Source organism: Microcaecilia unicolor, chromosome 6, assembly GCF_901765095.1.
Source record: "Microcaecilia unicolor chromosome 6, aMicUni1.1, whole genome shotgun sequence".
Lineage (NCBI taxonomy): Eukaryota > Metazoa > Chordata > Amphibia > Gymnophiona > Siphonopidae > Microcaecilia > Microcaecilia unicolor.
Window position 1 is genome coordinate 718,242 of NC_044036.1, and position 15,935 is coordinate 734,176.

The window sequence follows — 15,935 nt, forward strand, 5'->3', positions numbered from 1 at the left end:
TGCTCCCCACCCTCCCAGTCCCATCCATCTCTTGCTCCTTCCCTCTGCTCCCCACCCCTCCCAGTACCATCCATCTTCCCTCTGCTCCCCACCCCTCCCAGTTCCATCCATCTTCCTTCTACTGCCCCCCCCCCTCGCGAGGTCCAAGATCGTGACTCCGTTTACCCCCTCTCTTCCTCCCTCCCTCCGGCGCAGGCAACAGTCTTCAGCTTTTTCAGCGTTCCTGGCAGCGGTAGCGATACACACGCTGCCTTCGGTCTGCCCCGGAAGCCTTCTCTTCAAGTTCCTGTTCCCACCTATGCGGGAACAGGAACTTGAAGAGAAGGCTTTGGGGCAGCGTCTGCTGATTTGTGTCGGAAGATGGGCGTCCTTCTCTTTCGATTATGCCGCTAATAGTGTACTACTGGATTGGAGTATATCAGTATGAGTTTCTACTAGGTAGCAGTGATCCTGGTTCCAGCAGTGGATTATATTCTATCTACAGAGACTTTTGGATATTTATTTTTTGTTCTGTTGGGGCATTTTTTGGGCAGGATCAGAAAATAATGTGCACCAGGGCAATTTTTCAGACAGCCTGCAAGACCATTTTCCAAAATTATCTGAGCATAGTAACATAGTAGATGATGGCAGAGAAAGACCTGTACGGTCCATCCAATCTGCCCAACAAGATAAACTGATATGTGCTACTTTATGTGTATACCTGACCTGACTTTATGTGTATACCTGACCATTTTCAGGGCACAGACCTGTAGAAGTCTGTCCAGCACTAGCCCCATCTCCCAACCACTAGCCCCGCCTCCCACCTGCCACCCAATCTCTGCTAAGCTTCTGAAGATCCATTCCTTCTGAACAGGATTCCTTTATGTTTATCCCACACATTTTTGAATTCCGTTACCGTTTTCATCTCCACCACCTCCCTCGGGAGGGCATTCCAAGTATCCACCACCCTCTCTGTGAAAAAATAATTCCTGACATTTTTCTTGAGTCTGCCCCCCTTCAACCTCATTTCATGTCCTCTAGTTCTACCGCCTTCCCGTCTCCGGAAAAGGTTCGTTTGTGGATTAATACCTTTCAAATATTTGAACATCTGTATCATGGAACTTCTCTTTGAAAATCAGACTGGCTGCAGGTGTGATGCAGTTCAGAAGTAAGGGTAAATGTGCCCCAAAGGGAAGTAGGAAAAAGACATAAAAGCAATGGATCACCAGAAGTGAAGAAAAGAAAGCAGACTCTGAGAAGGATCCCAGACGCTGGAGCGAAACCAACCACCAGTATGGCAAAGTAAAGGTTTATTGCAGACAGCATGAAACTGCAAACAAACTGACACAACCACATTTCAGTGAATGTCTGCATCAGGGGTAAGTCAGGAATGGAAGAAAAAGGTTCAAATCCCATAAAGCAATAAACGCTCCAATCTTAATGCACTGGGGCAACCTGAACTTGAAGCAGAACCGCAGCAATTCAGCACCAGTGGACTAGTAGTTTGGGGGGGGGGAGGGGGGGTTCGTACCTACATCTGGGATCCTTCTCAAAGTCTGCTGTCTTCTCTTCACCCCTGAAGAAGTATGTGCAGAGCTTTCTAAAGGTAAGGTCCACTCGTAGCCTTTAGCCCAACACAGCTCTGCCTCTTTTCAGCCAGAGTACGACTAACACAGGTACTTGAGCGTGCCGTTCACAGCCGCTGCCTTGATTTTCTCTCCTCTCATGCCATCCTCGATCCACTTCAATCCGGTTTTCGCCCTCTTCACTCGACAGAAACAGCACTCTCTAAAGTCTGTAATGACCTGTTCCTTGCCAAATCCAGAGGCCACTACTCCATCCTCATCCTCCTCGATCTATCCGCCGCTTTTGACACTGTCAATCATGATTTACTTCTTAACACACTGTCCTCATTTGGGTTCCAGGGCTCTGTCCTCTCCTGGTTCTCCTCCTATCTCTCCCACCGCACCTTCAAAGTTCACTCTCATGGATCTTCCTCCACCCCCATCCCGCTATCTGTTGGTGTTCCCCAGGGATCTGTCCTTGGACCCCTTCTCTTCTCAATCTACACCTCTTCCCTGGGCTCCCCTCTCCTCAGGTCACTTCACTGGCTTCCAATCAGATACCGCATTCAATTCAAGCTTCTCCTTCTTACCTACAAATGCATTCAGTCTGCTGCCCCTCACTACCTTTCTATCCTCATCTCCCCTTACGTTCCCGCCCGAAACCTCCGTTCACAGGACAAATCCCTCCTCTCAGTACCCTTCTCCACCACCGCCAACTCCAGGCTCCGCTCATTCTGCCTCGCTTCACCCTATGCTTGGAACAACCTTCCTGAGCCCTTATGCCAAGCCCCATCCCTGCCCATCTTCAAGTCTTTGCTTAAAGCCCACCTCTTCAATGCTGCGTTCGGCACCTAACTCTTACCGTTCAGGAAATCCAGACTGCCCCAATTTGACTGCCCCTATCGGACTGACTGTTCACTTGTCTTTTAGATTGTAAGCTCTTGAGCAGGGACTGTCCCTCTATGTTAAATTGTACAGCGCTGCGTAACCCTAGTAGCGCTTTAGAAATGTTAAGTAGTAGTAGTAGTACTTTTACCGACAGTGGGGTAGAGAACTTTCTGCCAGCCCTTTCCCACAGATAAACTTCTGTTTATATCCAAAAAAATCCTTTGAATATCGACATCCCTCCTTTCAAATTTCCACACTATTTTCCACAGAAAGAGCAGGTAAAGAGGTGTGTGAGCACCTTTGTAAACACCAGAAGCTGACATTTCCTGCTAAGATATTAATCCAGGTTAACAGGTAGCTGTAAGTCTGGTTTCATCTTTTGGTAAGGCAATTTTCAAAAGAACGGCATTGAATATCTGGTTTATTTTTGGCCTATTCAAACTTAATTGGCCGATATTCATCACTGGCCCATTAACTTTGAACCAGCCAAAGATAGGCCTGGTATTCACACAGCAAACTCGCACTGAAAATTGGTAGATAGACAGTTATATCGCATGATGTAACCAGCTAGCCACTAGCTGTTAACCATGAATTTTCAGTGGTCTATGGCCGGCCATGTCCTGCTGAAAATTCACAGACAACAGGTTATGGGGCATTTAAGTGGCCAGGGGCCGATCCTGGACAGTTGGGAAAATGTTTCCCCTCATAAATCAGTTGTCTGAAATTGCCCACCCTGAATGCAGTCAAAGGTTTATGTGTTACGGAACACAGGTTGAGAGAAGAAATTTACATACATAAGTTTCATTTTCAAGTACAATTTCTACCCACAAAAAGCCCATGTGAGTGAGAAAAAACTGTAGAGCCTACCAGTAAAAGTAAATGAAGGTTCGAACCTTCAAAGATAGTTTGGACGAAACTGAAACTACCCCTGTCTGAGATATGCGGCACAGAATCAGACCATGTGATCCTGGTTTCTTCCTCTCATATTTTGCTTACTCTCTGTTCTCTATTGTTCCTCCTTCCTCCGATGGCAGAAGCTGAAGGGATCCTCACAGACAAAACGAAGTCGCCACCTACGAGGAGCACTCAGTAATGTAGTAAATGATGCCATATAAAAACCAAACTGTTTCACCCAGTCTGCCCAGCAAGCGCTGCTCCATGCCGGTTTCCTTCCCTCTCCCTGAAGGATAAATAATCCACATCCAGACCCTCACATTGCAGTGCTCAGTGCTGCAAAAGCCTGAGGGCCAATCCCTTGTAAATTCATTCTGTCAAGAGCTTATGCTCAATGGAAAAGGTGGATGTGAGATGACATTGGCTTGGCTTGATAGTAAAAAAGATGAGCATTTTACACTCTAGGCCACAAGCAAAGTTACACGCACAGATTTTACCAGGGGTCCACTTACCATTATTCATTTTCCTCTTATCTCTGTGTCCCTGCAGTTTCAGAAGCTCCTCCTCCAGCTGCTGGTTCTCCAGCTCCACAACCAACAGATCTGAGTTCAAATCACCAACAGATGACTGTGGTGGCCCTGTGCGCATAGAGAAGACCAGGATATATGGTGAGACAGTGGAAAACAGAGAAGGAAAGAAAGCCAGGGAAAGGGGACTTGATATACCGCCTTTCTGGAGGTTTTGCAACTACATTCAAAGCAGTTTACATATATTCAGGTACTTATTTTGTACCAGGGGCAATGGAGGGTTAAGTGACTGACTTGCCCAGAGTCACAAGGAGCTGCAGTGGGAATCAAACTCAGTTCCCCAGGATTAGGGTTACCATATGTCCAGATTTCCCTGGACATGTCCTCTTTTTGAGGACATGTCCGGGGCGTCCAGCGGGTTTGGCCCGCCCGCCTGTTTGTCCGGATTTCTGGACAAACGGGCGGGTGGGCAGGCGAGCGGCGTTGTGGGTCTCCCCTCCCCTTACTATCTACCCTGGTGATCTAGTGACCTCTTTGGGGTGCTGCCTGCCCTTGCTCTGCATCCTTCTCAGTCTCGGCTTGAGATTCAAAATGGCCACCAAGAGTTGACGCGGCCTCGCGACACTTCAACTCTTGGTGGCCATTTTGAATCCCCAGCTGAGACCAAGAAGGATGCAGAGTGAGGCAGCGCTCTGGGCAGGAAAGAAGGGGCTCTTTCCTGCCCCGAAGAGGTCACTAGACCACCAGGGCAGTAGATAGTAAGTAAGGGGAGGGGAGGGGAATATGTGACAAGGGGGAGTGGAGGTGAGGGGGGGCAGGGGAGGGGAATATGTGACCCGGAGGAGAGGAAGTGATGGGGAGGGAAGGGGAATATGTGACAGGGGGTGGGGCGATGATGCAAAAGGGGTGGGGCGTGGGCGGGACATGTGTCCTCTTTTTAAGAGGACAAAATATGGTAACCCTACCCAGGATCAAAGTCCACTGCACTTACCACTAGGCTACAAAGGAGAGTAACACAGAGAATATCACATTGTCTTATGCGTATTTTGTGCAGTTCTAGTTGCCTCATTTCAAAAAAGAAAGAGCAGAACTAGATGAGGTTCAGAGAAGGGCAACCAAAATGATAAAAGGGGATGGAACGACTCTCCTATGAAGAAAGGCTAAACCACCCCAAAAAACTGGTGTCACCCCTCTGCCACTCCGGCCAGAACCAGACAGTACCTGTAAGCTCTGGTGCTAACAACTACAGAACCAGGATGCATGGCCCCTTCTTCTTGCTTAAAGAGGTCCGTCTGTACAATTCAAATCTGTTCTGTTTGAACCATGGGGCTCTGTGTGAATCAAACATCATCTGTTTCAACTGTACAGGGCTCTATAAACACACAGCCCATGGTTCAAATAGAGCAACTTTGATTTGCAGAGCCCATCCCTGTAAGGAGGAGGGAAATTGGAAGGAGAAACCACGTGACCAAAGCTGCAGCTGTGCTTGGCCAAGGATGGGAACTGGGGAAGGGGGGAGGGAACAGAGCAGAAGATGAATGGGACTACGGGGAGGGGTATAGAGTAGAAGATGAATGGGACCGAGGAAAGAGGAATAGAGCAGAAGATGGATGGGACCGGGGAGAGGGGAATAGAGCAGGAGATGAATGGGACCGGGGAAAGAGGAATAGAGCAGAAGATGGATGGGACCGGGGAGAGGGGAATAGAGCAGGAGATGAATGGGACCGGGGAAAGAGGAATAGAGCAGAAGATGGATGGGACCAGGGAGAGGGGAATAGAGCAGGAGATGAATGGGACCGGGGAAAGAGGAATAGAGCAGAAGAGGAATGGGACCGTGGAAAGAGGAATAGAGTAGAAGATGAATGGGACCGAGGAAAGAGGAATAGAGCAGAAGATGAATGGGACCGGGGAAAGAGGAATAGAGCAGAAGAGGAATGGGACTGGGGAAAGAGGAATAGAGCAGAAGAGGAATGGGACCAGGGAGAGGGGAATAGAGCAGGAGATGAATAGGACCAGGGGGTGGGGAATAGAGCAGAAGAGGAATGGGACCGGGGGGGAGGGGAATAGAGCAGAAGAGGAATGGGACCGGGGGAAAGAGGAATAGAGCAGAAGATGAATGGGACTAGGGAAAGAAGAATAGAGCAGAAAAGGAATGGGACCGAGGAAAGAGGAATAGAGCAGAAGATGAATGGGACCGAGGAAAGAGGAATAGAGCAGAAGAGGAATGGGACTGGGGAAAGAGGAATAGAGCAGAAGAGGAATGGGACCAGGGGAAAGAGGATAGAGCAGAAGAGGAATGGGACCGAGGAAAGAGGAATAGAGCAGAAGAGGAATGGGACCGAGGAAAGAGGAATAGAGCAGAAGAGGAATGGGACCGGGGAAAGAGGAATAGAGCAGAAGAGGAATGGGACGGGGGAAAGAGGAATAGAGCAGAAGAGGAATGGGACCGGGGAAAGAGGAATAGAGCAGAAGAGGAATGGGACCGGGGAAAGAGGAATAGAGCAGAAGAGGAATGGGACCGAGGAAAGAGGAATAGAGCAGAAGAGGAATGGGACCGGGGAAAGAGGAATAGAGCAGAAGAGGAATGGAACCAGGGAAAGAGGAATAGAGCAAAAGATGAATGGAACTCACGGGGAAGGGGAACAGAGCAAAAGATGGATGGGGGAGGGGAATACAGCAGAAGATGAATGGGACTTGGGGAAGGGCATAGAGCAGAAGATGAATGGGACTGGGGGGGAGGGGAGAAGTATAGAGCAGAAGATGAACGGAACTCAGGGGGAAGGGGAATAGAGCAGAAGATGGATTGGACTCGGAGACTGGGTGGGACAAAGCAGAAGAACTGGACTTGGAAGAACTGGAAGATGATGACTGAGTGGAAGAATGTTGGGGCACAGTGGAAATTATGGATGGGAGGGACTGAGTGGAAATTCGGAGGGGATAGTGAGGATCTTGCACTTGGTGGGTATGAGTGAGGGTGTGCTAGTTGGGTTGGCAGTATAACTGAGGGTGTGAAATGGGGGTAAGAGAAAGGGGGTGAAATGTGGGGAGAGGCTGAGACATGATGTGAATCACCTGAAAGACTGGAGAAAGGATGAGAGGCATTGAAAAGGGATTGAGATGCTGTGGAGGGGTATGAGAGATGAAGTGGATGGGTCTCTGAAGGGACTGAGTGAGGGAGGCAATAGGGTCAGGGGGGCCCGGCACCAGGGTCTCTCTCTCTCCTGCTCCTGTCGGGACCCGGGTATTCACGTCCCGAAAGAGCAGGAGAAAACTCTTGCGCCGGGCCCCCCTTAGAAGCTGGGAGAGGAGCAGACACAGGGCTTCTGGGCCTCTTTTTTGGCTGGCGGGGGACCCAGGCCCCGTCAGCAGAAGCCTTCCTCCAGCGTTGTTCTTCACTCCACTGCATTGCCTTCCCTGTGGCTGCTTTTCCCCTCATGTTGCGCATTCTCGGTTTTAATTAAATTGAGCATGTGCGACGTGAGGGGAAAAGCAGCCACAGGGGTAGGGCAGGCAATGCGGCAGAGTAAAGAGCAGCGCTGGAGGAAGGATTCTTCTGCTGGCGAGGCCTGGGGACTCCTGCTAGCCAAGGTATGTGGAATTGCGTTGGGGGGGGGGGGCCGCAGCGGCGATCCTGGTTGGGGAGGCGGCGGCGGCCCTGCCCCAAGCCTGGCTCAATCTCTCGGCAGCCCTGAATGGGGTTATAAAAATGGTGAAGAGAGGCACTAGGAGATGGGGTAGAGGGTAAGAGACAGAATGGCCTGAAGGTGAATGAAGGAAAGGAGGAGAGACAAGGATGGAGTTAATAATACTGCCTTATTAAAATAGCAAAACCTGATGTGCATGGGGTGAAACTTTGGGGTTGGGTTTTTGCTTAATTTTCTGACTATTTTCTTGGTTTGTCTCACACATTTGTTTTCATAAAATTGTTAAAAGTATGTCAAAAATGATTGATTTAATGCATGTTAATTCATATGGATGTAGTACACCCCTTGTTTTTTAAAGCATGCTAACACAGTGAATGTACGACCTTAGCACCGCTGTATCTTTCCTACCTAGGTGTTCTTTTTGAATTACCCTCCACATGAGCAAGCCATGACAGTGTCCACGGATAAGGTCCTACATGTATGTCTTTTAGGTGTTTGTCTATTTCTGAATGTGTAGCGTAAGAGCCTAGAGAGCAGAGCAGTGACCTAGGACTGTGTTCAAATCTTGCCTCTCCCCCTGGTGCGCCTTGTGACTTTGGGCAAGTCCATTCACCCTCCTATGCAGCAAAAGAATACATTACAACATGAACTTTGCACTAGCAAAATAATGTGGAAACATCTATGCATAAAGTAACAGACACATTTAACACAATACAACCCAAACCCAACCCCCAGTCCCAACGAGAGTATGAAACCCCAAGGCTTACAAGACAAGGAAAGGAAAGGTGTGAATCAGCGAGCAGCTAGCCCTGAAAGAGAGAAGAAAAAGCACATGAGAAACAAAAGTGACAGAGAGAATGCTCAACCGCTCACAATGGGCACCGAGATGGTGTCAAAAACAATGAGCTTGTTCCTCGCCACCCAAATAGGTATTTCCAGTTTCCTGTATCCATTCATCCCAAGATGGAGGGTTTTCCTCAGTAAGTAAGTGAGACTCCTAATGGTTAGAGCAGCAACTGGGAGGTTCAAATCCTGATGCTGCTCCTTGTGATTGTGGCCAATTTCCTTAACCCTCCGTTGCCTCAGGTACAAACTTAGACTGTGAGGCTTCCAAGGGCTGGGAAATAGCCAGTGTACCTGAATATAACCCACTTTGAGCTCCACCTGAAAAAGGGGTGAGCTAAATCTAAAATCCCTTTCCCCTTCACTCCTGCTGCTGACAAGAGATGTGCCAGTAACAGCTTTAACCTTGAAGGCGTCATCCCATGTATCTCTTCCCCCAGCAAGAACACTAACGTATAGAGAGGAATATTCAAGTGTGATGAAACGTCCGGTGATTTCTAGGTTACTGGGGCCACACTCCCAGTGGTCCCACAGTTCCTAGAAAGCACTCACAGACCCAACACACAAAAACCAGGATTATTAGTCAGTCCAGACAAGCAGAGTCAGTAAACTAATCATGTTTATTGCCAGAGCAGAACAGTGAACTATATAAACAGGTGGAAAAGAAAAGGCAATAACAGATAACAAAACATGGATCAAAGAAAAAACCAATCTAAACATTTATCTACTACCTAAATAGTACCTGTGGAATTCAGGAATAAGATATAGCTGCTCACAGGTTATGAAGTCTAACTGTTCACAGGGTCTCCAGAAAAGAGAACCTTCTCTTTCCACTCCCTTATCTGTGACTACAAAAAATTACTTCACAGCTTAAGCTAACAGCTTTTTGGGGGAAAAAGAAACTGTCACCACCTGCTGGCCAAAGGAAATGCACATCATAAACAACAGCTATATAATTTACAAGCAGAAAATTCCCTGTTTCACCACATCAAGCTGCTTTCTTAGTGAAGGGATTATGTACTTGAGCTCCAAAGTTTTTGATAAAGGGTCAGTCTCATCAAATGTGCAATCACTGCACAGTTTATTTATTGTACCTGATATACTGCCCCGGTATACAGTACACCAGCAAAGAAACATTCCATTTAGTAATCCAAATATGGTTTTGGTGAGACCGTCAACTGGGTATTCACCAAACTAAGGGGAGCAGAGCAATAAAATTATACCTCCAAATCTGCGTCCAAAACATTTGGCACAAGGCAGGAGAAGGGCGAAAGAAATCTTTAGCTAAAACTCAATGTAATAAATGTGAAATCAAAATTTGGTCATACGCAAAGGGTTTGTCAATACTTTAGACTGACAGTGATCAAAGCAAACTGTCTGATCTCAAAAAATGAAAAAAGATAGGCTACCAACCCCCAACATACCACCTATAAAACTGAGGGGAATGTGGTGTATAAAACCAATTCATGAATATTCAGCACTGATTGCTATCTGCTAGAGATGCAGAATATGTGGGTACGTCGCTGAATGTCAGAGCTTTTCAGATAGCATCGATATTCAGTGCTCCGCCCTGTACCACCCCAGTGCTCGGCAGTCTGAAATGATTCCATATCCGGATAATATCACTGAAAATGGGGTAAATGCTTTTGAATATCAAGCTGGAATAGTCAGAGCACACAGGTCATCCTCCCTGGGATTACCAGAGGCCCCTTTTTCATATCCCTTATAAACTCAAAAGCTCTTGGAGACAGGTCTTCAACACCACAGGAGTAACAGGATGTTCCTAGCAGTAAGTACAGGAAGAGGAAAGAGAGCAGAAAGAAATAGTCTTAAGGCAGCTGCACTGATAATATCACTTGAAGATCTCAGGTTAAACTTAGAAGACAGCTTGGGTTTACAATAAATCCAAAGTGCATCTAACGTATGTGAGTGTAAAAATGTACAGGTACCTGTGTGTGAGCATACACTGTATACACACATGTGCATCTCGGTAGAAGAGTGAATGTGTGTGTGTGTGTGTGTACATGACTATTCATATGAGGAACAGCAAGTGTGCACAGGTATATGTATAGGATACCCACACGTGTGAGACTGGCCTCTCTACAAGTGCATCTGAGACTGTGTACAAGTGCAAGAAAGAACTTCATACTTTTCATATGTCCAAATTTGTGTGTGTAAGACTGTGTGTACACGTTTCAGGAACTTTTCACGTGTCTGAATTTGTGCACGTGAGACCATGTGTACAAGCGAGTAAGAACATCATACTTTTCATATGTCTGAACTTGTGCGTGTGAGACCGTGTGTACAAGTGCGAGGAAGAACCTCATACTTTTCTTAGATTTCCTTGCGTTCTGGCTTCTTTCCGGTTCTCTCAAACATGGTCACTTCCATCTGCATGTCATAAAGCTGAGCAAGGACACTGGGGTCACTGCCTCCATTCTGCAGGTAGGACAGGTACAGCGCCCTGAAATAAAGCAACGATTTTAACCAACAAAAATCTGCTTTTTGAAAATTGCATACTTTGGGGCTTAGTTATCAATGTGGGCTGCTGTTACATAGTAACATAGTAGATGACGGCAGAAAAAGACCTGCACGGTCCATCCAGTCTGCCCAACAAGATAACTCATATGTGCTACTTTTTGTGTATACCTTACCTTGATTTGTATCTGTCATTTTCAGGGCACAGACCGTAGAAGTCTGCCCAGCAGAATCATTTTACCACTAACTCATGCTATTTTACCTCGGGTCCCAGCGAGACCTAGTCACAAATAGCCTGGGTTAACAGTGAAATAGCACATCTTAACAGTAACCTATGTTGATAACTTTCCCTCTTAATTTAAATAAAAATGTTTCTAGAAATGGAAATCACTGCTGTATGTAATAAAAGTGAGCCAAGTACAGGACAATCAAGCCATTGTGACATCACTGATGAGATTGGTTCTTATTGGTGGAATGAGGCATTATGACATCACAATATCAGCTCTGGTTACCAGAGACTGAAACTCTTATTTTAATTATGACATTTATATGCCACATTATTTTATTTATTTATTTTATTGCATTTGTATCCCACATTTTCCCACCTATTTGCGGGCTCAGTGTGGCTTACAATACATTGTGAATGATGGAAATACAATTTGTTACAGTACGATTATGGGTTACATTATGAGGAGTTATGGGAAGACAAAGTCAAGTCAAAACAACACTTGGAGCGTAGAAACTATGGAATGTTACAATGGGGAAAAGATAGGGCGATAGAACATTAAGGGAAGAAGTTATCAACGTGGGCTGCTGTTAAGATGGGTTATTTTACCACTAACTCGTGCTCTTTTACTACAGGTCCCAATTTATGAAATGAAACTAGTTACTAATAACTGGGGCTAACAGTAAAATAAAACATCCTAAAATTAGCCCACATTGACAACTGCCCTAAATGACCAGATGATCACTGGAGGGATTAAGGCAGGACCCCACCCCTTTACTTCCCCAGTGGTCAGTGACCTCCTCCCACCCACCCCCACCCTCCTAAAAGATATGAAAGAAATAGCACACACCAGCCTCTATGACAGCTTCAGATGCTATGGCCAGTCCTATAAGAACAGGAAGCAGGTCCCTGGAGTAACCTAATGGTCAGTGCCGTGGATTGTAGAGAAGGGGACCGAGGCCCATATCCTAATCTAACTGTTGCACTTGTGGTGGAACGTGTGAGCCCTCTAAAACCGACCAATAAGCCACTGTACCTACATTTAGGTGACACATTGTAGTGGTGTACAGTAGGTTTTTGGTGGGGTTTTGAGGACTCACCATACAATATAAGGAGGCAAGGGTGATATGTGTACCTGGGACCTTTTATGTGAAGTCCACTGCAGTGCCCCCTAGGGTACCCCACTGCTCTGCTGGGATGTCTGTGTGGCCAGTCTACTAAGTATGCTCCCCCCCCCCCACCCCCCAAGGTTATTTATGTGGTTTTTCCCTTGACCTTTTTGTTTTATTTATTTATTGCATTTGTATCCCACATTATCCCACCTCTTTGCAGGCTCAATGTGGCTTACAATACATCATGGGTACTGGAAATAGGAGTGCATATACATTAGGTTTACAGAAGATTTGTGTTACATGGTGGTGAATTATATAATGGTGTTAAAGCAGAAGACATTATAAGACAGTGTTAGAAGTTCAGAAGATTATACATTTGCATGTTGATCTTTGTGATAAATCTTGTCGAAGAGATAAGTTTTTAATAGTTTTCAGAAATTGGTCAGTTCATAGATCGTTTTCAAGTTGCGTGGTAGCGCATTCCCGAGCTGCGTGCTCGTAAAGGAAAAGGTAGATGCATGCATTGATTTGTATTTCAAACCCTTGCATTTCGGAGGATGAAGAATGAGGGGTGTACGGGAAGATTTTTTTGCGTTCCTGGGTGGTAGTTCTATTAGATCTGACATGTAGGCTGGGGCGTTACCATGGATGATTTTATGGACTAAAGTGCAAAGTTTGAACGTGATGCGTTCTTTTAGTGGGAGCCAGTGTAGTTTTTCTCATAAGGGTTTCGTGCTTTCGTATTTTGGTGTGCCAAATATTAGTCTGGCTGCCGTATTCTGAGCTGTCTGAAGTTTTTTGAGTATTTGCTCTTTATAGCCAGCGTACAGTGAGTTACAATAGTCCAGGTGACTGAGTACCTGTGATTGTACCAGATTGCGGAAGACAATCCTTCAAAATCGGCCCTAAAACATAGACGCACTGAGCATAATAACGTCTAGCAAATGGTCATTTTCGAAACCAAAAGATGGATGTTTTTCTCTTTTGACCACATCTGCATTGTTACGAACCTGAAAACCTTGAACTGTTTCCTCATTTATGGCATTTGGGATTGTGCTGATTGTTATATTCTGCTTAATTGTAACATTTTTAATTTCATTGTGCAGGGCTGTCTACTGATATTCAGCAGCTCTTAGCCAGACAGCGCTACCAAATAAATAGCCCCTCTAACCACTTAAGCTGGGCAGAGTGGAAGCGGAGCTGGTTAGCAGAGATTGGCTACATCACTGCATAAGGGACGTCAGCAAAACATGCTGCAAGTTAACCGGGCACCGGTCTGAATATCGGCTTCTGACAGTTACATTCCGGATATTCAAAGCCGGGAGCCGCTCGTACCCCCGAGTATCTGGGGTTAGTTCAGGCTGAAAATTAGGCCTATAGTTTGGTTTATTTCTTTTAGTTAATTGGGATTTATTAACTGCCTTTATGAACATTCACCCAAGGCAGTGTACAGCACTTACAATTTTGTTACCAACAAAACAATAGTAAAATGACCAGTAAAATTATAATGGAGTGCTGACGGGCAGGGGGGAGGAAGGACGGAACAGAGGGGAACTGGGACCAGGAGAGGGGCTGGAGGGGACTTTATGTGAGTCCTGGCCAACATTCGGCCAGGGCCTGCATAAGTGTCTTATGTGGATCCCGGCTGAATAAGCCCCGGCAGCTAGCTGGATACTCAGTGCCTGTGTCCGTGTCACAACTGTCAGGAATGGTGAGCCCTTGGACCTAAGCCGGAGCTTTGGCAGACAAATCACCTGGGCTGGCACAGGCAGGAATCAGAACAGACTGGACTAGGATAAACTAACAGACTCAACAAGGCAGGACAGAGGTAACTAAACACAATGGACAACACAAGAACCGGATCCAGACGAGGCAAGGAAAAGAAGGCAAAGGGCCAGAACTGGAACCCAGACAGGACAAGGCAAGACTCGGAACTGGATTAAAACTGGGACTGGGACCCAGAAATGCAAGACAAGGTAAAACACGGAAGTAGATTAAAACTGGGTCCAGAAAAGGGCAAGACAAGGACAAGGCAAGGACTGGATCTGGACAGGACTAGACTGAAAGAGACAAGACAAAGCACAACTAGACAGGCAAGACAGGGTAGGAGCTAGGCAACAAGAATAACAGAAGCAAGACAATAAACAAGGCAGGGACAGGATTCAGGATTCTCAAACAGGCTTGGCTGGAACAGGATTCAGGATTCTCAAACAGGATTCAGGATTCTCAAACAGGCTTGGCTGGAACCGGATTCAGGATTCTCAAACAGGATTCAGGATTCTCAAACAGGCTTGGCTGGAACCAAATTCAGGATTTTCAAACAGGATTCAGGATTCTCAAACAGGCTTGGCTGGAACCGGATTCAGGATTCTCAAACAGGATTCAGGATTCTCAAACAGGCTTGGCTGGAACCAGATTCAGGATTCTCAAACAGGCTTGACTGGAACCGAACGGGCTTGGCTTGACTGGAACCGGATTCTAGAATGGGCTGGGCTTGGCTGGAACCGGATTCTGGAAGGGCTTGGCTGGAACCGGATACTGAAAGGGACTTGGCTTAGCAGGGAACTGGGAAAGAACTAGCTCAAACATAGAGCAGGAGTAGAACCTGACTCAAAAACACACACGAACAGAACTTAGCAGAAACAGAGCTCAAGAGCCAGGAAGCAAACATAGCAAGCAAAGGATTAAGCACACTAAGGGAAGACAAACAAAGAAGCAATGTGCTTACCAGCATCCACAGCTAGAAAGGGAGAGGCCAGGCAGATTGAGGGGCAGCAGACCCAGCTGCATAGCAGTGAGGTAATTAGGGACAATGCTGGCTTCTACAGACTCTCAGAATTAACAGACAAGAACTACACACACAGGAAACAGAACAGGGGAAACAGGAACAGAGCTTGGCTAAACACAGAGCTTGGCTTAAACACAGAGCTTAACTATAGCAAGAGTCAAAAGCAGGGCTAGACTAAAAGCAGGAGCCAAGGGTAGAGTTAAACAGATACAGACACCAAGGGTCAGGTGTGGCTCTAGAGCCAGGCTTTCAGGATCAAGGTACAAAAGCAAACACACAGAAACAAAGCAAAGCATTGAAACACAAGACTCAAAGGAACACAGAACAGACCTTCAGGAGCAAGCCTCTCAGGAACCAAGCCAAGCAGGCTACTACTTAACATTTCTAGAGCGCTACTAGGGTTACGCAGCGCTGTACAAAATAAACAAAGAAGGACGGTCCCTGCTCAAATGAGCTTACAAGCTCCCTGGGTCTTTATAAAGGAGTAGGCCGATGATGTCACAAGTAGGAAATGAAGCAAAAGCAGGGAGACCAAAGCGAGGCTTGGCTTACAGGAAGAACAACAACAGGGAGAAAGGCAGACTGGAGAGGTCACAGAGTTAGATACAGAGAAACAGTAGGTCTGAACATAAGGGCACAGCCACAACCGTGACAGTCCGGACATGGCCCGGCACAGAATATCTGGCAGCGGCGGTCAGCATTTAAAAAATGCTGACCACCATGTCTAAATATTGGCCAGATTGTTGTACTAGAAAGCTTTTATATTCATAAATCTACGCTAAACATTTTGTAATAGTAGAATTTGCTTCGGGTCCCATTTCTATGACGAAATGCAGGAATGTGGCTTTTAAAGGTGGCCATGGTAGTCAGAGCACTCTTCTGGAATACATTTAGTTTTATTTATTTGAATTTTAATTTCTTCTATATCAGCTGCAAGCCTGAAAGCTATCAAAACAGAGCACATTCTGGTACAGTCGGACCCTTTTTATGT

The 15,935-nt window shown here is 46.3% G+C and overlaps 1 protein-coding gene across 1 annotated transcript in view; it reads right to left on the reverse strand.

Moving 5' to 3' along the window:
* Positions 1 to 15,935, reverse strand: part of CCDC17 (coiled-coil domain containing 17) — a 152,707-nt gene that overhangs the window by 57,796 nt on the left and 78,976 nt on the right. The window contains 3 exon segments of the mRNA XM_030208030.1: positions 3,839 to 3,964; positions 10,670 to 10,679; positions 10,681 to 10,804. Of these exon segments, the coding sequence (XP_030063890.1) occupies positions 3,839 to 3,964; positions 10,670 to 10,679; positions 10,681 to 10,804 (260 nt within the window).